At 43.1% G+C, this 22,168-nt stretch overlaps 1 protein-coding gene across 1 annotated transcript in view; it reads left to right on the top strand.

Annotated features, from left to right (window-relative positions):
• The window catches only part of IQSEC1 (IQ motif and Sec7 domain ArfGEF 1), an 817,265-nt gene that overhangs the window by 750,913 nt on the left and 44,184 nt on the right, over window positions 1–22,168 (top strand). Inside the window, 3 exon segments of the mRNA XM_007500341.3 lie at window positions 2,046–2,432; window positions 2,434–3,032; window positions 3,034–3,315. Coding sequence (XP_007500403.2) covers window positions 2,046–2,432; window positions 2,434–3,032; window positions 3,034–3,315 — 1,268 coding nt within the window.

Genomic DNA, 22,168 nt, shown 5'->3' with positions numbered 1-22,168 from the left:
AATAAAAATATAAACTGAGCACTATGAGAGTTCAGAGGAATGAGATTCGTTTCAACAGTAGGAATAAGAGGTTTTTGGAGGCAACACCCCTTGAACTGGGCGCAAAGTATGGGCAGGAATTGAACAACAGGTACTTTCCGAACATAAAAGCCCAGGGCAGGGATATGCAGCCACCTGAGTCTGGTCAATGAAAGTCATGGATACTTTACAAGAAACCCTGCTACCTCTAGGTAAAGGAATGCTGTGGGTCTTACCAAGGCATCAGTGGATTGTAAGGGTCCTGAATGAGGAAAGAGGTCCCTCTCCTGCAAAAAAAAAAAGGCAAAGGACTATTCATTGCCCCATTTTTTCTTTCTTTTTCCAAGGCTATTGATGGTTGTTCAAGCACCTAGGAGGAAGAGGGAGCTTTCCTAGCTAGCTGATGTTAGAGAAACCAGCCCTCCCCATTTCTTTATCAACCTTTATAGAATATAGATGTGTCAGACTCCCAGTTCACCAGTGAACTACTGGGATGGTTTCTAGGAAATTACCTTTGTTTTCTTCATTGTTTTACCCAGTTCCCTTGGAAGCATTTAAGGTAGCCAAGGGGAAGGAAATGTGGAACCTGGGTGGGAGAGCATGATATTTCCTCTCTTATTTGAAATGCCTAAACATCAAGCCCTAGAGTCAAGCAGTCCTTTCTCCCTCCCAGGGTTGGGGTTTTAGATTTGTATGAGCCAAAGGGAAAGGTAAGGTTCTGATTAGTTTGGGAAAGGAGAAGGGAATACCACTCAGGAAAGAAATCCTGGCAAGACAAATTTTTTCAGTTAGGCTCATAGCCTTTCCCCCAACTATCTTTTTGTTGACCAATACAACACCCCACATGTGACATTGGATCTCATAGGTGCCTATTAGTTATCATATCAGCCTAGGTCTGGATCTTATGCTAAGAAAACAAGCTAGAGTAGACCTCTTCTTTCTGCTAAAGAAACTGGGCTTTCTTTCTGAGTGCATAAGTTCCATCTGTCTCCCCACAGAGCCAGCCCCGCCACAATCACCCACACAGACTGTTCTCTGGCCTGTGTCTTTGCCAGTTAGGCCAAAATGAGCAATCAGATTAGGGGGAGGAGAATTCATTCTTTTTCTTGGTTTTTCTTTAATGCCCAAAGAGAGCAGGCTCTGACTGGTAGAATGTGCTGTGTTTTTCTGCTTTTATATATATGCTAGTAGAGTAGAGAGAGCCTGGACTCCATGCTGTGCTGACTTTTTTAGGTGCATTACTGTTTATCATGAAACCTTAAGTCTGTAATTCATAACAAGAAGCTCTTAGGTTAGGAGAATTTCAAGAAGTCATCAAATCCATCCCTTTCAATTATGTATGACAGTCATCAAACCTTTCCTGAAAATAATGACAAGCCCAAATATCTGAAATATTATTGGAAATTAATCTGAAAATTATAGGAAAAGTAACTATAAAATGCAAGTTCCTTGAAGGCAAGAACTGGTTTTCATTTTGTTTTTGTATATTATAGAAATACATAAATGCATAAATTTTTGTCATATTAGATGCGCCCTCATTTTAAAAGGAAGGAAGGAAGAAGGGAGGGAGGAAAGGAAGGAAGGAAGGAAGGAAGGAAGGAAGGAAGGAAGGAAGGAAGGGAAGGAAGGAAGGAAGGGAGGGAGGAAGGAACGAACGAACGAACAAAAGGAAGGAAGGAAGGAAGGAAGGAAGGAAGGAAGGAAGGAAGGAAGGAAGGAAGGAAGGAAGGAAGGAAGGAAGGAAGGCTTCCAGAGGAGATATATCATGGCATTTCATTGTCTTATAAACACAACAATCATCTAGACAGTTTCCTATACTCCAATTACTCACCATCTTTCAGACAACTATTTTATAAAATATAAAAAAACTGGTCAGCTGTCCGTCCTTTGCCTCAATTTTTTTTATTTGCCCTCCTTGCATCTTAAGAGTATTGTGAGAATCAAATGCAATGAGTGTTTTCAGTTCTCTGAAATGTGTAAAATGCTACACATATGTCTCATTGTTAACTTTTCCTTTTCCTGCCTAGGTGGAAATGCTAGAACGGAAATATGGGGGCCGTCTCATAACCCGCCATGCAGCACGAACCATCCAGACAGCTTTCCGCCAATACCAAATGAACAAGAACTTTGAGCGACTCCGGAGTTCTATGTCAGAAAATCGTATGTCACGACGCATCGTGCTGTCCAATATGAGAATGCAGTTTTCCTTTGAAGGACCAGAGAAAGTCCACAGCTCCTACTTTGAAGGGAAACAGGTCTCTGTGACAAATGATGGCGCCAAACTTGGGTCTCTGGTCCAGTCTGATTGTGGCGACATTGTGGAACCAGCAACAATGAAGTCTCCGGCTGCCTCCAGTGACTTTGCCGATGCCATCACGGAGTTAGAAGATGCCTTTTCCAGGCAAGTGAAGTCCCCTTGCCGAGTCCATTGATGATGCCTTGAATTGCCGTAGTCTGCATGCCGATGAGGTTCCCCCCTCTGAGCCAATGAGGAGCCGAGACCTGGAGCGAGAGAGCTGTGGGAGAGAGCTCAAACCCGCCCTCCACAGCGTGGACCATCGGAAGCTGGACGAGATGACCGCCTCCTATAGCGACGTCACCTTGTACATCGACGAGGAGGAGCTCTCCCCACCCCTTCCCCTTTCTCAGTCTGTGGACAGACCGTCCAGCACCGAGTCGGACTTGAGGCTGCGGTCTATGAACTCTTCCCAGGAGTACTGGTCAATGACTCACAAGGATGACAAGATGGACACAGACACTAGTTGCCGGAGCACCCCCTCCCTGGAGCGCCAGGAGCAGAGGCTAAGGATGGACCATTTGCCTCTGCTCACCATAGAACCCCCAAGTGACAGCTCTGTGGACCTCAGTGATCGCTCTGAGCGGGGCTCACTAAAGAGGCAAAACGCCTATGACCGAAGCCTTAGCAACCAGCAAGGGAGCCCCAAGCACGTGTCCCACGGGATCCCCGCCAAGATCATCCCCCGCGAGGAGCCAGAACCTCGGCACCGGCCCCCGGCCCATAGACAGTCACTTGGCCATCAATGGTACTGCCAACAGGCAGAGTAAGTCAGAGTCGGACTATTCTGATGGGGACAATGACAGTATCAACAGTACCTCCAATTCTAATGACACAATAAACTGCAGCTCCGAGTCCTCCTCCCGCGACAGCTTGCGGGAGCAAACTCTGAGCAAGCAAACCTACCACAAGGAGACTCGCAACAGCTGGGACTCACCAGCCTTCAGTAACGATGTCATCCGGAAGCGCCATTATAGGATCGGATTGAACCTCTTTAATAAGTAAGTGTTCTGCTGTGGTGAGGCGCCTGAACATCAATCAATCAGTCAATTAATTTATCAGCATTACACGGATGTTCTTTGGTTATAAAGTGGGGGAGAGAATGGAGAGAAGAGACAACTAAACATGAGAATTAGGCAGGACAGGATCACTAAGTATTGGTCAAAATTTATTAAAGGAACTAGAAATATTCAGCTTGGAGAAGAGAAGACTTTAAGAAGACTAAGAGTTATTACTAAGAAAGTAAGGGTTTAAAGAAGAGATTTTTTTAAAGGACATAATAGTTGCCTTCAGATATTTGAAGGGATAAAACTTTGAGGCATTAGATTAGAAAGACTTCTAGAATTACTCAAAAATGCAATAAGGTAGATCTTTATTAGAGAGATGGAAAGACTTCCTGACCACTAGGGGCACCCAAAAGTGCAATGGGGCAGATCTTTGTTAAAGAGAAGGAAAGACTTCCTAGAGTTACTCAAAAATACAATAAGGTAGATCTTTATTAGAGAGATGGAAAGACTTCTTGACCACTAGGGGCACCCAAAAGTGCAATGGGGCAGATCTTTGTTAAAGAGAAGGAAAGACTTCCTAGAGTTACTCAAAAATACAATAAGGTAGATCTTTGTTAGAGAGATGGAAAGACTTCCTGACCACTAGGGGCACCCAAAAGTGCAATGGGGCAGATCTTTGTTAAAGAGAAGGAAAGACTTCCTAGAGTTACTCAAAAATGCAATAAGGTTAGACAGAAGGAAAGACTTTGTTAGAGAGAAGGAAAGACTTCGTGACCACTAGAGGCACCCAAAAATGCAATGAGGCAGATCTTTGTTAAAGAGAAGGAAAGACTTCCTAGAGTTATTCAAAAATGCAATAAGGTTAATGAGAAGGAAAGACTTTGTTAGAGAGAAGGAAAGACTTCTTGACCACTAGAGGCACCCAAAAGTGCAATGGGGCAGATCTTTGTTAGAGGGAAAGACTTCCTGACAACTAGAGGCACCCAAAAGTGCAATGGGGCAGATCTTTGTTAAAGGGAAAAACTTCCTGACCATTAGAGGCACTCAAAAGTGCAATGAGCTGCCTCTGACAGTAATGGATTCCCCACCACTTTCCATCAGTGGAAGACATCCAAGTAGAGGCTAGATAGAGGCTAGACTCCACCTAATGCTGGAGAAGGAGATTGCTATTCAGGTGTGAGATGACCTAGATGGCTTCTGAGCTCTTGTCCAGCTCTGAGATTCAGACCACCTGTTAGGGAAGCTAGAGGTCTAGAAAATCCTATTTTGGACCTATTAAGAACTAAAGGCAGGCAGGGATTTCTCATGACCACTACAGGGTTAAGTACACCAAGGCTTCCCTTTCTTGGTAAAGTGTTTGCCCAGTAGAGCAATTATGGGAATAGCCTGAGGTTGAATTGACTTTCCTTTCAAACTGCATGTTTGTCTTTCTGTTCAGATTAAACCACTATTACTACAGTATTTAATATAAGGATTATGGGACCTCTGAAAGATCCTTTGTTTTATGCATACAGGTTCTGATGAGGGGAAGGGACCATTCATGGAGCTGGCAGTATAGGAACAAATGGTTTGCCAAGGGTGCTGTTGTTGCAGTGATGTCACTTGGATCTGTTTACTCTCAGTTCTGAAATGCACTGTCTCCGCACCTTTGCCAAAAGGAAGAACAATGACTTCTGTCTCTATCTTCTGAGACCTCTGTTCTCTCTGTGGAGTGTGTGAGCATGTCTGGGAGAAACAGCTGTGCCAGCGTTGAGGATGGCATCAAAGGCAGGCATTGGGGGCTGGCTGTCCTGGGGACCTGAGCGGTTTAGGAAAAGTACTGAGCCTGGGCTGATTCCTCCTCCAGCGGGCAGTGAAGCTCCCATGGGCAGTTGAGAGAGGGCTTGGAGGCAGGCTAAAGGCAGGCGTATGGATAGGGGAAGAGTTTGGGGAGCAGAGAAGGAACCTTTTCCCAGCTGGGAATTCACAGATCTAAGTTCACATTGTTCTACATTCTCATTCCAACCTAGGCAGCCTTATGCATATAGCGATCTTTGCAGTTTTTAAACCATTTTTTCATCATCTCTCATCTCACCCTTAAAAATGCATGTCAACAAGACAAGTCCTTTGATTCTAGATGTTTGCAGATGACAGTCCTGGAGTCAGAGGAAGTCAAAGTTATATACCCAGGGTCCTGTGACTCACAAATAGTGGGTAAAGGACCCGCTTACCTGATTCCTGGGCCAGAATTCTTAGTATCTCCCCTGTGAGTGACACAAAGTAAAAACCCTCAACAGAGGAAGGAAACCTGGTTCATGGAATGGAAACTAAACTAATTCAGTGACTTTGGCCATTGCAAAACTTCTCTTTTCCTTACCTTCCCATCTCTGGTGCTGAAAAGCACATTGCCTTACGGTACCTAGTGGATGCTTAACAAATGCTTTTTGACAGATTGATAATTATCTTACAGAGGCGTTGAGAACTGGATAAGATAATGGTTGTGAGAGCTCTCTGGAAAGTAGAAGCCATTGCAAAAGTAAAAGAAACTGCCATGACTATCGATTAATAAGGGGATGGGAATGGAATCCACAGCCTCCCTGAATTCCACAGGGATTCTTCCAAATTCCTTTTAACCAACACAGCCCATTTCTGCCTGACTTCCCCAGTGTCTTCTGCCTTTTATCAGAGCTCTTCCCAAATTGCTTGAGGAACAAAGATTCATCTTTAATTCCTTTTACCATTTACCATTGCATGACAGGGCAGAGGGGGAGAGTAGGGTCTCTAGAGCTGTGAGTAACCAGAGGGCAGAGAGTAGGAAGGCTGAAAAATAAGACCTATAAGATAATCCTGCGCTGAATGTTAGCGTGTTGGTCAGGGGTATACAAGTAGCTGCACTTCCCTTCTAGAACAAGGTCCAAATCAGTGTTCAGACCCTGATGAGGGTCTGCTTGCTAACTGGGTAAAAATAGTGGCATAACTGTAAATTCCAGGTCCACAAAAAGAAACTTACAAAATGTTGTCTCCTAGCTTCTTTTCCTCCACCCTTCCCTGAATCCCCTAAAGCTTTAGAATATTCAATTCATCAAATATTTATTAAATGCCTGCTATGTGCTAGGCAGTGAAAATACAAAGAGCCATTTATGTAATATTTTAAGCTTCACAAGGTGTTTTCCTTATTGCAACCCTGTGAGATAGATATTCAAGTATTATGACTCCTGTTTTGCAGAGGAAAAACTAAAACTCACACAAATGAGTTTTTGCACCAATTAAGTGGCAAATAGCAAGCTCCTTGAGAGCAAAAATTATTGTGTTACAGGGTGCAATCATAGGTAAGCACCAGATGTTGACGGGTCACTGAATTGATAATCTTGGCTCTGCTGGAAGAATGTTTCCTCTAAATTCAGCCTCTGAGTTATAGAGTGGAGACTGTTAGAATCAGCAGAGATAACTGATAGATTAAATGGCTATCGTTCAGGAGTGCCAGACCAAGGTCAGCTGGCTGTGTGTGTGTGTTTGATAGAGAGAGAGGGAGGGAGACAGAGAGAGAGACAGACAGAGACAGAGACAGAGACAGACAGAGAGGAGGCAGTAACTAATGCCAGAGTCTCTCTAAAGCACAATGAATTGGGTCCCCTGGGTGGCCGCTCCCACTAGCTGGTAGTCATGTACTATGGGGGTCTCTCTAACTAGAGGCAGGTATTTAAAACCTATTCTTAGCACAGCAACCTAAAATAGTTCAGGCAGGTCGGGGGAGGGAAGTTGGTGGAGCTTGGTGAGTCTGGAGAGCCTCTTATTAAATGGGGATCTAAGATCACACATTATTTCCTTCCCCGAGACTTTCGTGGTCATAAGACTGGAGGCCTGATGCTGACTCTCCCAAGAGATGTGGACACAAAGGGAGCAGCTTTGTTGCCTCCCCACCCATACTGGCCGAGGCTAACCCAGGATGGGGGAGGATTGCAGATAGAGAGGCTGGATTGTGTTCTGCCTTTCATCCCCCAGAGACAAACACTATTTGGTGTTGGCAGGTGGAGGGGCTGGTAAGGAGAAAAGACCCTGCATTTCTCTTCGCTTGGTCTAGGCTGGACTGGGGAGAATGGCTTGTGTTTGCCCCCTGCCTTCATCCCCAAGGCCTCTTTCATTTTCTGTTATGTTCCAGCTGCAGACTTTAGATTGTGACTCAAAACCCCTCACGCTTATGACTCAGGACCCTATTCTATAGCTGTTTGAGGAAGAATTTACTGCTGTGGTGGGGAATGTGGGTGCCAGCCCAGGGGACGTAGGCAGAGCTGTCCTAGGGGGAGGGAAAGAATCAGAGGATGGAGGGGAAACACAGAATCTTAGATCTGGAAGCCAGAAGCCATCTGTGACTAAATAGAGGACCCCCCCAGCCAAAAACACACTCTCTCTCTCTCTCTCTCTCTCTCTCTCTCTCTCTCTCTCTCTCTCTCTCTCTCTCTCTCTCTCTCTCTCTCTCTCTCTCTCTCTCTTTCTTTCTCTCTCTCTTTCTCTCTCTTTCTCTCTTTCTCTCTCTTTCTCTCTTTCTCTCTCTTTCTCTCTCTCTTTCTCTCTCTTTCTCTCTCTCTCTCCCCCTCTCTCTCTCTCTCTCTTTCTCTCTCTCTCTCTCTCTCTCTCTCTCTCTTTCTTTCTCTCTCTCTTTCTCTCTCTTTCTCTCTTTCTCTCTCTTTCTCTCTTTCTCTCTCTTTCTCTCTCTCTTTCTCTCTCTTTCTCTCTTTCTCTCTCTTTCTCTCTTTCTCTCTCTTTCTCTCTCTCTTTCTCTCTCTCTCTCTCTCTCACACACACACACACACACACACACAAGTTGCTTGAGGACCTCCTATTGTCTCTGATCTCTACTTTTTTATCCATAAAATGATGGAAATGGACTAAATGACCTCTGAGCCCCTTTCAGCTTTACGTCCGTATTCCTGTGACTTTTCCTTTTTCTTTTTTTTTAAACCCGACTTTTCGTCTTAGAATCAATACCGTATATTATTTCCAAGGCAGAAGAGCAGTAGGGGGTTAGCAGGGGTTTAAGAGACTTGCCCAGGGTCACTGAGCTGGAAAGGGTCTGAAGTCAAATTAGAACCCAGGACCTCCCATCTCCAGGCTTGGCTCTCTATCTACTGAGCCACCTAGCTGCTTCCAGTCCTATGATCTTTTAAGACAACCTGGTCCACTTTTGGTTTGTTCTGTTTGTAGCTGGTATTGAGTATTGTTTAATAGTTTCAGTCATGACCAATCCTTTGGGACCCCGTTTAGGGTTTTCTTGGCAGAGATACTGGAGGGGTTTGCCATTTCCTTCTCCAGGTCATTTTACAAAGGAGGAAACTGAGGCAAACAGGGCTAAGTGACTTGCCCAGGATTACATGGCTTATAAGTGTCTGAGGCCCAATTTGAAATCGGATCTTCTTGACTCCTATTGGAATAATATTAAAGATATGTATTAATTAGAATAGAGTACTTAGTTAGAAATAAGGAGGGTTAGTGCAGCCTGGCTAAAATCAGGACAGAAGATTCACCGTGAGATGACAGGAGGTGGTGATCTCAATGAGTATTTCCCCATAGTGATAGGGAACCCTTGGGTTATATCCTTCTACTTTCAACATTTAATTTAATACATAGTTTTATTTTTATATATAATAGTCTCCAGAGCGTTTCCTTGCAAAAGGCCCTGAGGTAACAGCTCCCAACTAGCCAGCTGAGCTTACCTTATTGATACAACTGAGAATACTTTTGAAACCATCTATCAAAAGTATCTGAAGAGTTTCTATCATCACGTTTATGCTCCAGGCCTGCCATTCTCTGCCGCCTGAGTACCCTGGCATTTGTATGCATTGAATCAATGCTAATAAACTTAACTCTAATTATTGGGAAGTTTTTCTGTTGCATGGATCCTAAGTCTTCTTCTCTATAATTCCTGCCCATAGTTCCTCATTATTCCGGTCTGGGGCAACAGCAGCATATTTCCTCCTCCTCACATACTTATTTGCCTACAGACTGATGCCTGCAAGGATGACCCTGATTCTGTGTGCCATTGTTTTCTCCCTGAGGTTGCAAGAGTCATGTTTGGGAGCCCTTCCGTATCGATTCTGTTTGAAGACTTTCAGTATGGAGAGGGTAGGGTCCCTATCGTTCCCAATACCTTGGAATCACACCTCAAGTCCCATGTGCTCTTGTAAGGGATTGCATTAAAGCAGGTTACTTGTGTGACCAAATAATTTTGAGTTCTAGAATTGTAGGGATGGTGGGCTTGTATACAGGCAGAAGATGGAAGTTCTGTGTTTCCTTCTGGGAACGGACTTAGTAGGAAACTAGATTGTGTCCCTCCAGGATCTTGTGGAATAGAAATGTGGTAAATAGGGTAGTTAGTTCCCTTTTTCTTAATCAGCCGGCTTGGGAGAGAGCTACCATCTACTCTAGGAAGCCACAATAATATTGACATCTGAAAGAACTAAAGATTTAATTCCAATTTTTTTGCATTCACTTGTTCCTGGTACAAAGTAATTCCTTCCCAGGGTTGAAAAAATTTTTCCCCAGACACTGTCTACTAGAGTCTTCTTACCCCTCCATTACCAGACTGAGGGTTTTTCCTTGAATGTTTTTAGTCTATAATTCCAGAAGTCTGGGGCTAGGTACGCAACCTCTTCATCCAGGATCTAAACAGATCAGTGGACATCCCACAAGACCACATATTGTACGGAAGAGAGTGTGGGCCAAATCCCCAAATATAATCTCTTCATTCATATAACCTCTAAATTCCATGAGGAAGGAGGAGGGCTGGGGTGCTAATTATCAAAAACCTTCTTCCGTCTGGTCTGTTTAAATCCTTTAGAAATGTGGGTGGTATCGGGCAGATTCTGAAGACAAGTTCTGCTGGCAAGAGTGGGACAGGAACAACCACCCTAGATGGGAGGTTTAAAAGGGGAAAGGTAATTGGGGTGGGTGGTCCTGGTGTGTGGTTGCCATGCGGCCCTTAGAAATATTCTTTAAAAATCAAGAAATATTTGTGTAGCTTGAAAAATTAAACTTTTCAGAATGCAAAGCCTGCTCACACTTCTGCCCTCCTTGAGCCACTCTACCCACCCAATATTCCGCCCCTTCATTTGTCCTCTTCATAGCTCCTTCCTGCTCTCCTCACTCTGACCTCTCCAGCAACAATTCTGATCATCCTAGGTTTTAGAGATGGACATTCCCTTTGAGGTTATTTCTTATTTTTCAGAAGGGGAAACTGAGATAGTACCTTCCCAAAGTTACGGGGCTATTGATAGGAGAGCTGGTCTGCTACACTCCCCTGATAGGCGTCTAGTTTCATGATGCTACTCCTGTTGTCAAGGCCACAAACTTTATTAAGTTCCTACTATGTGCCAAGAGCTCTTGGGCCCTGAGAATACATCTAAAGGCAGAAAACGGCCCCTGCCCTCTAGGAGCTCACGGTCTAAGTGGGAAACACACATAAATGCCTGTATTTAAACAAGCATTTTTAAACAGGATGAATCAGAGAAAGGCAACAGAGGGAAGCATTAAGGCATCTTGCGGATGATGGGTTTTTAGTGAAACTTGAAGGAGGCCAACAGAAGGAAGTGAGGAGAGAGAATTACAAGCCTAGGAGGCAGCCAGGTATAAAATACAGTCACAAAATGGAATGTCTTGTGCCAGGAGCAGCTGAGAGGCCAGAGTCCCTGGATTCTAGAGTATTTTGAGGAGAATGAGATGTAAAAATGACTGGAAAGGTTAAAAGGGGTCAGGTTATAAAGGTCTTTAAAAGCCAAACACAGGATTTTAAATGTGATCCTGGAGGCAATTGGGAGCCACTAGAGTCCATTGGTAAATGGCTCGCTCAGAGTTGTCCTTTAAGGAAGATCTCTCTGATGGCTAAGTGGAAGATGGACTGGAGTGAGGAAAGACCCGAGTCAGGGTGATGCGGTCCTGTGGGGACCTGGGCTTTTGGAACATCACTTCGGTGGCTGAATGGATGATGGGTCAGAGTTGAGGAGAGACTTGAGGTGACCAAACCCCCATCCCCTCTCCCTCTCAGCAGACCATTGCAATGATCCCAGGGTGAGGTGATGAGGAGAGAAGGGGGTGGATTCAAGAGATGCTGCAGTGGGCCTTGGCAGCAACAGCTTAGAGATGGGGGACGAGAGCAAATGACAAAGATAGGATGACTCCTAGTTTGTGAGCCTAAAGGGATGCTGTTTCCCTGGATCCTAAGAGGGGAAGGCAGAAAGGGGAGAAGGTGATTTGGCACACAGGTCATTGGATCAAAGGACTTAGAGCTGAAAAGGGCCTTAGTGAGCTCCTCTCACCAAACCTTTGTTTTTGTTGATAAGAAAGCTGAGGCTATGGGATTGCCCAAGGTCCCCAGGTCCTATGTAGCAGTGGAGTCATTCAAATCAAGATCTCCTTAATCGAATTTCATTATCTTTATACAATGCTGTTCTCTCACTCCAAGCAAAGTATTCTGTGAGATATGAGTGAGGAACCTTTATTTCCTCCTTAGGGGAAGCATTAGGAAGAAAGAGGCTGGAGTCCCTGAAAACTTTGGTGGGCAGTTCAGAAGGGAACTAAAAAGTGCACCAGGACAGTTGTTCTGGGGGTCGTAGCCTCTTCTGAACCCCACCCCTCACCCCACACACCACCCCCCTCACTCAAAGGCTTCCCTTTGACTTTCTTCTCTTCCTATCCCGGAGGAGGCCTCCGGCTGTCTGCACCCTTCCCATAAGGGAGCTGCTGCAAGTTGAACAAACATAAAAAAAAAAGAAAAGAAAAACAATATGTAAGCGAAACCTTAGAAAGTGACCGGAGCCTGGGTGTGTGTGTTTGTGTGCCCCATCGTACCCAAGTTCTTTTCGTGTGACGCCAGTACCAGTCTGCCTTAGATTATACACTCCCAGAGGGCAGAGACGTGTGGCTATGTTCTTTTTGGGACTCGGCCCAAGGCAGGCCCCCAATAAACATCAGGCTTCTTCCCTGCCAGCTGCTCCATCTGGCCTCCAGAAACTGCAAGAGCTCACCCGCATGCACTGGGTAGTGGAATGGGGATGTCCGAAGTCACATGGAGTTATTGGGAAAGGGTGGTAAAGTTTTAACCTGAGCGTGCTGCTGCCTCGTCTAGAAAAGGCTGCTATTCTGAGGCCAGATCCCCTACCTGTGGTTTTCTTCCTACTGAGCCCCCTTTCCAGCCCTCCCTGCCAGAGTCCCCAAGGCTGCCTGCGGGTGCCTAGGAAGAACCCAGAATTTGAGGGGATTTGGGCATAGAAACAGTCCCAGAAATGTCAGGGTCACCGGGATTGCTCTGCCTTTGTAGCCCCTCCAGCTCTGAATAGGTCCCAGTCTCAGGGCTCTCCCATTCTCTAGGTAACTTATCCTTCCCTTGGAAGCTGAGGGCAGACACCAAGCTTAGTCACCCATCTCAGAAAAGGTCATACTGGGATTAGACAGGCTTCTTAAGTCTGAGAAGTCGGGGTCCTGCAGGCTTCCACAAAGCCTAGGCCTTTAGGCCCTGAGCTCACTTTCTAGAAACCTTGGGAAAAGCATTTTTTCCCCTGCCTTTGACTTCAGTAAGGGCTCAGCCATGGAGATCCTTTTGGGTAAATTCCTACCTAGGCAAAGATGAGGAGGTGGCATAATCTATTGGATAAAGTTACCTGGCTCCTAGTCTTGGCTTTGCCACTGACTTTGTGACCTTGGGTAAATCAGGCAATCTCTCTGGGCTTTTACTTTCTTATCAATAAAATCAGAAAGTTAAACTGGATTAGGGATTTGTAACCTTTTTGTGTCCTAGACCCTTTGGTTAACTTCTCAGAATAATATTTTTAAAGGTAAAGAACAAAAAACACAGGATTGCAGGGGAGACCAAAGGCTAGTAAAAATAAAAATGTCCTTATTTTTTTCTTATCTAAGTCCATGAAGCCCACTGAAATCTATGTTTCATGGACCCCAAGGTTGGTAAGAACCTCAGGAATAGAGGATCTCAGAAATCCATTCTAAGTATATAAAGCTCAGGAATGCAAACTTTCTGTCCCCTTCAAAGAGGGCATGAAATACGTCTTAGCAGCCCATGCATAGCATTCTGGTAAGGTGTATGTTGGTGTCATCTTTTGGAGGTGTTATAGCCCACTGGCAGGGCCTTCCCATCTCAAACTTGGGGAGCTTTTGAGAGAAGAGGGTTGGCCATGCCCACTGGACAAGTTTTATTGTCAGTCCAGTTTGAATGACTACTTTGTGCCCAAAGACACATTTAAAATATTGCCCTGGCCTTATGAGGCGCTGGAAATCTAGTTAGGGAATTTAAAATCTCACTTACGTGAGAAGATAACCAAAAATGGGATGCATTGGGGATAGGGGAAGAACTCGAGCAGAATCAGGAGGCTCCCAGCCCACTGTGTAGCCTAGGCAAAGCCATTCACTGTTCCCTCAAAAGTCTATTAAAAAAGAAGAAAATGAGGGATTTGACAGGCAGTAACTGCCTAGACTCACATCTTTCCTCAGACACTTATTATCTAAGTGAAGTGGGGCAAATCACATAGAATAGTTTCTGTCCCTTTCTGCTAGAGTTTGGTCAGAAAAAGAGGAGTTATATAATGTGTAGGGGGTCTCTTTCCTAGTTATGTGACCTTAAACAAATAAATGAACCTCTCAAGATTTTAGTTTCTTCCTCTACAAAATGGATGTGTAATATCTGTCTCATAGGATTATTAGGAGGTAAGTAATTTGCATTCTTTAAACTACTATGCAATCCAAGGCAAGTTGCTTAACCCCCATTGCCTAGCCTTTACCACTTTTATGCCTTGGCACCAATACACAGCATTGATTCTAAGATGGAAGCTAAAAGGTAAAAAAATAATAATAAAGCATTATATGAATGCAAACTCTTAGGAGGAGATGCTGCATCGTTTTCTCTTATATTTACAAGATCAAGAGAAACTTAATGTTGTGACCTTGGGCAAGTCATATGATGTCTCTTCACCTCAGTTTTCCTCACTGTAAAGTGAATGGGTTTAACCACCTAATCTCTAAGGTACCGTCTAGCTCCAAATGTGTGTTCTTCTTCTCTTTTTTTCCTTAATGATATTTTCTCTTCTCAGATCCTCAGGAATCTTTACAGAGACACTCTGTATTCATGGAAAGTATTCTTTTCATATAGAAATCATAAAGCATAAAATCTTAGATTTGAAAGGGACCATCTAATCCAAATCATACCCTAATGAGGATCCTCTTTATAACAGCCCTAATCATTCAACCTTTGCCAAGAAACCTAATGAGGGAAAACCCATTACCTTGCAAAGCAGGCCATTGCATGGCGGCTCACTCTACACAATATACTTCTCTAATTAGAGCTTGCTTGGCTAGCATGGTAGGCCCTCAGGACATAACAACCTTTAGTTCACCATCATCTCCAGATCTTTTTCACAAAAACAGTTGATTAGCCATGATCCTACCATTGAACAGAAATATGAGAATTCTTATCTCTTTCCTCCTTCTGTCTGGATGGTCTGTAGGATATTCCCACAGTATGACTTCAGTTCTTCCGTCCATCCATCTTCACGTGGTTGCCATCCCAACTGCTTCTCTCCTTTAGCTCTTGGATTTCTATGATCCTACCATTTTATGCTTGTGAACATTTGAACAGAAGTATGGGAATTCTTATTTCTTTCCTCCTTCTGTCTGGATGGTGTGTAGGATATTCCCACAGTATGACTTCAGTTCTTCCTTCTATCCATCTTCATGTGGTTGCCATCCCAACTGCTTCTCTCCTTTAGCTCTTGGATTTCTATGATCCTGCCATTTTATGCTTGTGAACATTTGAACAGAAGTATGGGAATTCTTATTTCTTTCCTCCTTCTGTCTGGATGGTGTGTAGGATATTCCCACAGTATGACTTCAGTTCTTCCTTCTATCCATCTTCATGTGGTTGCCATCCCAACTGCTTCTCTCCTTTAGCTCTGGGATTTCTATGATCCTACCATTTTATGCTTGTGAACATTTGAACAGAAGTATGGGAATTCTTATTTCTTTCCTCCTTCTGTCTGGATGGTGTGTAGGATATTCCCACAGTATGACTTCAGTTCTTCCTTCCATCCATCTTCATGTGGTTGCCATCCCAACTGCTTCTCTCCTTTAGCTCTGGGATTTCTATGATCCTACCATTTTATGCTTGTGAACATTTGAACAGAAGTATGGGAATTCTTATTTCTTTCCTCCTTCTGTCTGGATGGTGTGTAGGATATTCCCACAGTATGACTTCAGTTCTTCCTTCCATCCATCTTCATGTGGTTGCCATCCCAACTGCTTCTCTCCTTTAGCTCTGGGATTTCTATGATCCTACCATTTTATGCTTGTGAACATTTGAACAGAAGTATGGGAATTCTTATTTCTTTCCTCCTTCTGTCTGGATGGTGTGTAGGATATTCCCACAGTATGACTTCAGTTCTTCCTTCCATCCATCTTCACGTGGTTGCCATCCCAACTGCTTCTCTCCTTTAGCTCTTGGATTTCTTCACTGTGTAATTCCTTAATAGTTAGGGCTATTCTGCCTTACTCACTTTTATTAATCCTTTTTTTGTGGACAATATATTGTTCCCTGGTTATAGTGTAGTGAGGAACCTGATACCCCAGCAAATCCAACTTTGCCTTTTTGCATTCAATTATAAATTTAAATCTGTAAATCTCAAAAGTCATCTAGTTCAATTTCTTCATTTTAAAGATGAAGGTCCAGAAAGTTTGATTCATCTTCATTATTACTCATATTTTGTGCATTTGCTTATAAATATTCATAGATTTTTTTTCTTTTGTAAATTATGGTGTTTGTTGCTCTGTTTTATCTTCTATTCTCCATGGTATCCAACTTAGTATATATGTGGAGATACATAAACATCATTCAGTCTCCCAACTCTGTGCCTTTTCATTGACTGTTCCATGTGCCTAGAATGCTCTCCCTCCCTATCTCCACATCATAGAGTCTGTCTCTTCCTTTAAAATACAGCTCAAGCGCCATCTTCCCTGATCCTACTGCCAGTGTTCTCCCTCCCAAACGACTGACTTTGTGCTTAACTACTTTATACATTTCATATTTACTCACTTAATATTTATGCTGTACATAGATCTTATTATGTATTTCTTATCTCCTTCACTAGAATGTCAGCTCCTTATGAGTAAGGCATATATATATATATACATACATATTATTATTATATTATATTATTAGATATAAGTAGAAGATAGAATATATTTTATTATTAGAGAGAGAACATATACTATGTTCAGTATTGTTTTATGTATCTATTATATATATATATATATACGCACACGTATGCACGGATTGCTCATGGTTGTTTGCATGTGGTCTCCCCCATTAGGCTATGAGGTTAGGGATTATTTTTGTCTTTCTTAGCACACTTAGCACAGAACCTGGTGCTTCATGAATGCTTATGGACTTGAGAAACACTTTGTACATAGCTAAGTAGATATAATATGTATATATATATATATCATGTAAATGCAAGATCATTTGAGGGGAGTCAGCAGAGTCCCCCGTGGGATGCAACACTGGAATTAAAATATATCATGTAAATACAAGATTATTGGGGGGGTGGCAGAGTCCCCATATGGGACGCAGCACCGGAGCTGAGTGAGCCTTTAGGCCAGATAGGAGAGGGGACATTTAAAGCCTGAGGACTGGCCTCTGCCAAGGCACCAACAAAAGATGCAGTGCCATGAGGGGGGAAGCCAACAGTCTGTTTAGTTGAATCATGGCAGGCCATCAAAGGGAACACTAAATGTCTAAGTCTAGAAAGGAAGGTTGAAGCCCATTGAGGAAGGGCTGTTGATGCCAACAGAGGAGAGCCATGTTTATCCCAAAGGCAGCTTGTTGGACAGAGAAGTGGCATGGCCAGACCTAGACTTGAAGAATGTCTCCCTAGCAGTTACACAGGAGAATCAGTCGGGGAGGTGGAAGACCAATTAGGCTCCTGCAATTACAGTCCAGCCAGAAGGGATGAATGTCCTTGGGTTTGTATCTCATTTCAGACGTCAGATAAAAAAATGTGACTGCACACATATATATTTTGTAAGGCAGTGAATAGAGGAGAACGAGAACAGATTCATATTTGGAAGAACAGGGTCCAAGAGTCAGTTTTTGCCACATACATCCTTGGATATGTTCCTGAAACTCCTGGATTTGTCTCCTTAATAAAATAATGGGTTGAACTAGATAATCTTTAAGATCCTTTCCAGCTTTAAATCCTATGATCTAGTGGCAAGCTCTGGATATCACAGCCAAGGAGGGAACATCATTGATGAGATAAACATCTTCATCTCCTCACTAGACAGAAGAGCTCAGATAACATCAGTGGCCAAACAAAAATGTACCTTTTGATTGTCCTTTTCCCCTTTCACAAGTCATCTGTTCGTGTCTTATCTCCTCTGCTAAACTAAGGTCCCTGATGGCACGGGCTGCATCTTCTGCAGCTTTGGTTCCTCTGGCATCTAGCAAAGGACTGGCAGGTACCCAACAACAAACTAGCAATGAAGCAAACAAAAGACAGCTCAGTAAATTTTAAATGCTTGGAGCATTTGACACATTGTGCTAGGGCCCTAAGAATACAAAAAGGCCAATTGCAAAGTCACTAAAGAAGTTTTCATTGTTATCTCTGTGTTCCAGAGAATAGAACACTGGACTTGGAATGAGGAAAACTTGAGTTCAAATACTGCCTTATACACATAATAACTGTGTGACCCTGGATAAGTCACAACCTTTGTTTGCCTCAGTTTCCTCATCTGTAAATATGGGAATAATAGTGGCACCTACTTCTCAGGGATATTGTAAAGATCATGAGAGCTAATATTTATAAAGCCTTTGGCAAATCCTCACATGCTAGCTATTGTTATCACAATCATCATTATCTTTCTAATAAAGAAAACCATATGATATAAAGGAAAGAGGGCTGGATGTAAAGAAAAGGAACTTGATGTTGAATCTCAACTTAGAAATTACTATCTATATGAACTTGAACAAATTGCTTACCATCCCTTTGCCTCAATTTCTTCATCTGCCAAACTGGAAAAATAGAACCTGTAGTACTACCTTCCAGGGCTGCTGTGATTATCAGATGAGATGATCACTATGAAATCTTTTGAGGAGTATGAAGTTTTTATAACAGGTAAAATGCTAAATAAACATGAGCTGTTATTATTAGATATAAATATTTTCCTCTTAAAAAAAAAAAACAACTTCCATATTAAGAGTCAATACTGGGTATTGGTTCCAGGGCAGAAGAGTGGTCAGGGCTAGGCCATGGGGGTTGATGACTTGCCTAGGGTCACACAACTAGGAAGTGTCTGAAGCCAGACCTGACCCCAGGACTAGATAAAATTATTTTCAGAAGGAGGCATTGTCATGTAAAATAAAGAGTGCTGCTTTCGGAGTGAGATGATCAAGATTCAAGAGGTTTAAATCCCAACTCTGCTATTTTATTGTGCCCTTGCACAGGTCAGTTCAGTTCTCTAGACCTCAGTTTTCTCACCTATATAATGAAAAGGCTGTACTAGGTGACCCCTAAGCTTCCTTCCTAGATAAGAATAAAACAATCAGACATTAATACTGCCCTTTAAGGTTGCTGAAGTGCTCCACAGACATTATCCCATCTGATCTTCACAAGAACCCTGTAGGAAAGGGGGTGATGCAGTTTTGGTTTTTTTATTTTATTTTGGGGTACTTCAGGGGTATAGCCCATGATTAGAGAACCCGCAAATTCATCCCAAACACCTTCCTCCCCACCATTTTTAAGTTGAGGAAATAGAAACTATAGTGACTTGTCCAGAGTTGTACAACTAGAAGGGATATGAAACCAAGTCCTGCCCTCTGCCCAGGAAACCAGACAGTTTCTAAGACTTTGGGATCTTCCTTGAGCGGGACTGGGAACACCAAAGAGGATTCATTCAGGCTGGAAAATGTGTAGCCATTTCTACTTGATAACTAAAGATATGAACCAAGAAGGACCTTTGAAAAACCCATAGAGCATATTATCAGAGCAAGACCCAAAACAAAGACTAACAGGATGGTTTTACTTTTTTAAAAGAGTTTGTGATTTCAGCAGTGTCAGAAATTCATGGTTAGGAAACTCTCTGTACCATGGCAGACCGTCAGCTACTTTACAACTCAAGAGTGTTAGAGTCGTCTGGGCACTCCCTGAGAGGTTCAATGGCTCATGCATTGTCACACAGCCTGTATGTGGCAGAGGTAGTTTAAAGAGAGTCCATAGAGGTAGGGGGAAAGGGCTAGTCCTCGAGACAGAGCTAACCCTAGGATGTCTCTCTGATGTAATGAAAAGAGGACCAAACTAGGAGTGAAGAGACCACCATGTTCTAGTCCTGGCTACTCCTTCAGTTTGTTGTGTGACCATGAGCAAGATACTGGACCTTGTGAGATGATATCTTCTCTGTTTAAGTGGTTGTAAGAATCATATTATTGGGAAAGTCTCAAAAAGCATAAAGCTTGTGCTGATGTGAGAGTCTTCCTGTTTATTATTGTTTGGTGGGCTTATTCCTCCTTTTATTGATGGAGCAGTTTTTAGAACTGTTTTAGAATCACGTAGAATTAGAATCCAAGTTCCTGTGATCTCAGCACTGTATCCAGAGACAGAGGTCCACCTGAGGAGTCCAGGTCATGTCCCAGGCAGAAGATTGTGGCCATTACCCAAAGGAAGATGGGCAAGGCTTGTCAGGTTATGCCACACATCCAGTACCTTCTACCTTCTCTTTTTTGTTTCTATATCCAAGCATCATGAGGTGAGGAAGCAAACTTGGCAGACTGGTCAATAGTTTGTCTAACAAACTCCAATTACAACAAATGCCTCCAGAGTCATGGACAAAGCTTATACTCATAAACCCATGACCCTAGCAATGGAGTGTGAAGATTAAAATGAGGACAGACTCCCCTTCCCTAGAATCCAGTGCAAAAACCCAACTCCACTCCCCTCAGTCCAGATCCCTGTACTCAGAAAGTATTTGTCATTATAATATGTATTTAATTATATATATATATATACATATATACATATATATATAAATTACTTACCATCTCCTATAGGGGGGAGGGAATTTGGATCTTATAATTTCAGAAAATGTATGTTGAAAATTGTTATTACATGTAATTGGGAAAACTAAAAATCTGTGAGTTTAAAAAAAAAACCAAGTATTTGTTAGAAGCCTACTGTTTTCCCAGTGGGAAAGGTCCTGTAGAGTTCATGATATAAAAATATAGCAGCCCTGCCCTTGAAGAGTTCACTTAGACATAGCCACAAGAAATAATTAGAAAACAATTATCTAGGGTGTGTAATCAGGTACCAAATTGAATATAATCAAATGATCAAGGTTGTATGGAACAGAAAGTGCTATAGATTGTCAGGAGAGATCTGTTTGGGGAAGTCTTCAATACCTCAGTAACCTTAAAGGAAGTTACCAGGATGATCCCACCCCTGAAAATTGCATTTTCTTGAGGAAAGTGGTAGTGACCAGTAGGAAAGGGAGCTCACATTGCATTGAGATTGTTTCTCAGGACAGTATCACATTAAGACTGCCAAGAAATGGTGCCAGTTTATTTTATTTTTAAAGCATTTCCCTTTACTGCCCTTGACTTTGTCATTAGAAAACTGGAATTTTCTGAATAAATTCACATTCCCAGTGAGATAGAAAGGAAAGAGAATTTTGAAAATTGAGTTAACGTTTGTATATTTTGGGAAAACCTAGATTACTTATTGATATCAGGAAGTTGGAGAATCTGGGGAAGAGATGGTGTCTGGAGATGTATCATTAGGAGTAACAGTGACTAAGATGAATCAAAGATGGACCCTTTTGACAAAGCATCTGGAGATAGGGTTATGGTTGTGTGATCATTCTTAGATAAAAATAGTCAGGTCACCTTGCTTTGGGAAATTGATTTCACTTGTACTTGAAAATCCTTGAAATCTTGCTGGAAAGCTAGAAGCAGCTCACTTTGCTGAAGGGCAGAAGGACCCTGGCTTGTAACTCTCTCCATCCCCTGAATAGCCAGATGGTAACCTTTAAGTCCTCAAGAGAACATTGGGCACCTGCCTGGTAGTCGCCAAGGAATGGGTGTCCCCCCAGGGAAAGGGAGGGAAATGACTCCAGTTCTTGGGTAAGATTCCCAAAGACAGATGTTCTCAACAGTTAGGCTGATCCTTTCCCCAGCACCCTTCTTGGAAGAGAAATTGTTCTCCCAGTGGAAACAAAATGGAAGGATTTTCTGAAGGAGCTGTCAACAGGTAGAGGTGTTCCCCCTGGATGGCTGTGCCTGCTGGGCAGAGACATCCAAAGAGCCGATGGAGAGCCCATGATGTGGGACTGTGGGACCTTCACGTCAGCCTAATGACTGCCGAAGGCAATGACGTGGGGCTGGCTCATTATTCCAAGGCCCTCAGAACAGTCTTCTTGTCCCTCCCGCTGCCTTGGCCCTTGGATGCTAGGAATAAAGAGAAGGCGGTTTAGTCTTTCTCAAACTACCTAATAAAAGAAGTGGCCATTGGGGGGGGGGGTAATTTTTCTTCCATCAGCCCTTTCCCTTCTGGTCAGTTTAGTTCAGAGCATGATGAGGCAACTCCAGTTTCAAAAATGACATCAAACATTTGTTCAGTTTGCTTCTTGGGTACAAAGTCCTGTCCTGAGTGCCAGGGGGGGGAATCGGTAGCTTACATAAGTCAGGCCCTTGATCCCATGGAGCTTATGCTCTGCTGGATGCAGGAGTGGGGGGAGAGAAACAACTCCGTTTAAGTGACTCCTGTGCCAGGGGGTGTGCTAGGCCTGAAGAATATAAAAACAAGCGCAAAAAAAGAAAGCCTGGGGGCGA

This window comes from Monodelphis domestica, chromosome 7, assembly GCF_027887165.1.
Source record: "Monodelphis domestica isolate mMonDom1 chromosome 7, mMonDom1.pri, whole genome shotgun sequence".
Classification (NCBI taxonomy): domain Eukaryota; kingdom Metazoa; phylum Chordata; class Mammalia; order Didelphimorphia; family Didelphidae; genus Monodelphis; species Monodelphis domestica.
Note: the sequence above shows the minus strand (reverse complement) of the source record. Positions and strands in the feature narration are given on the sequence as shown.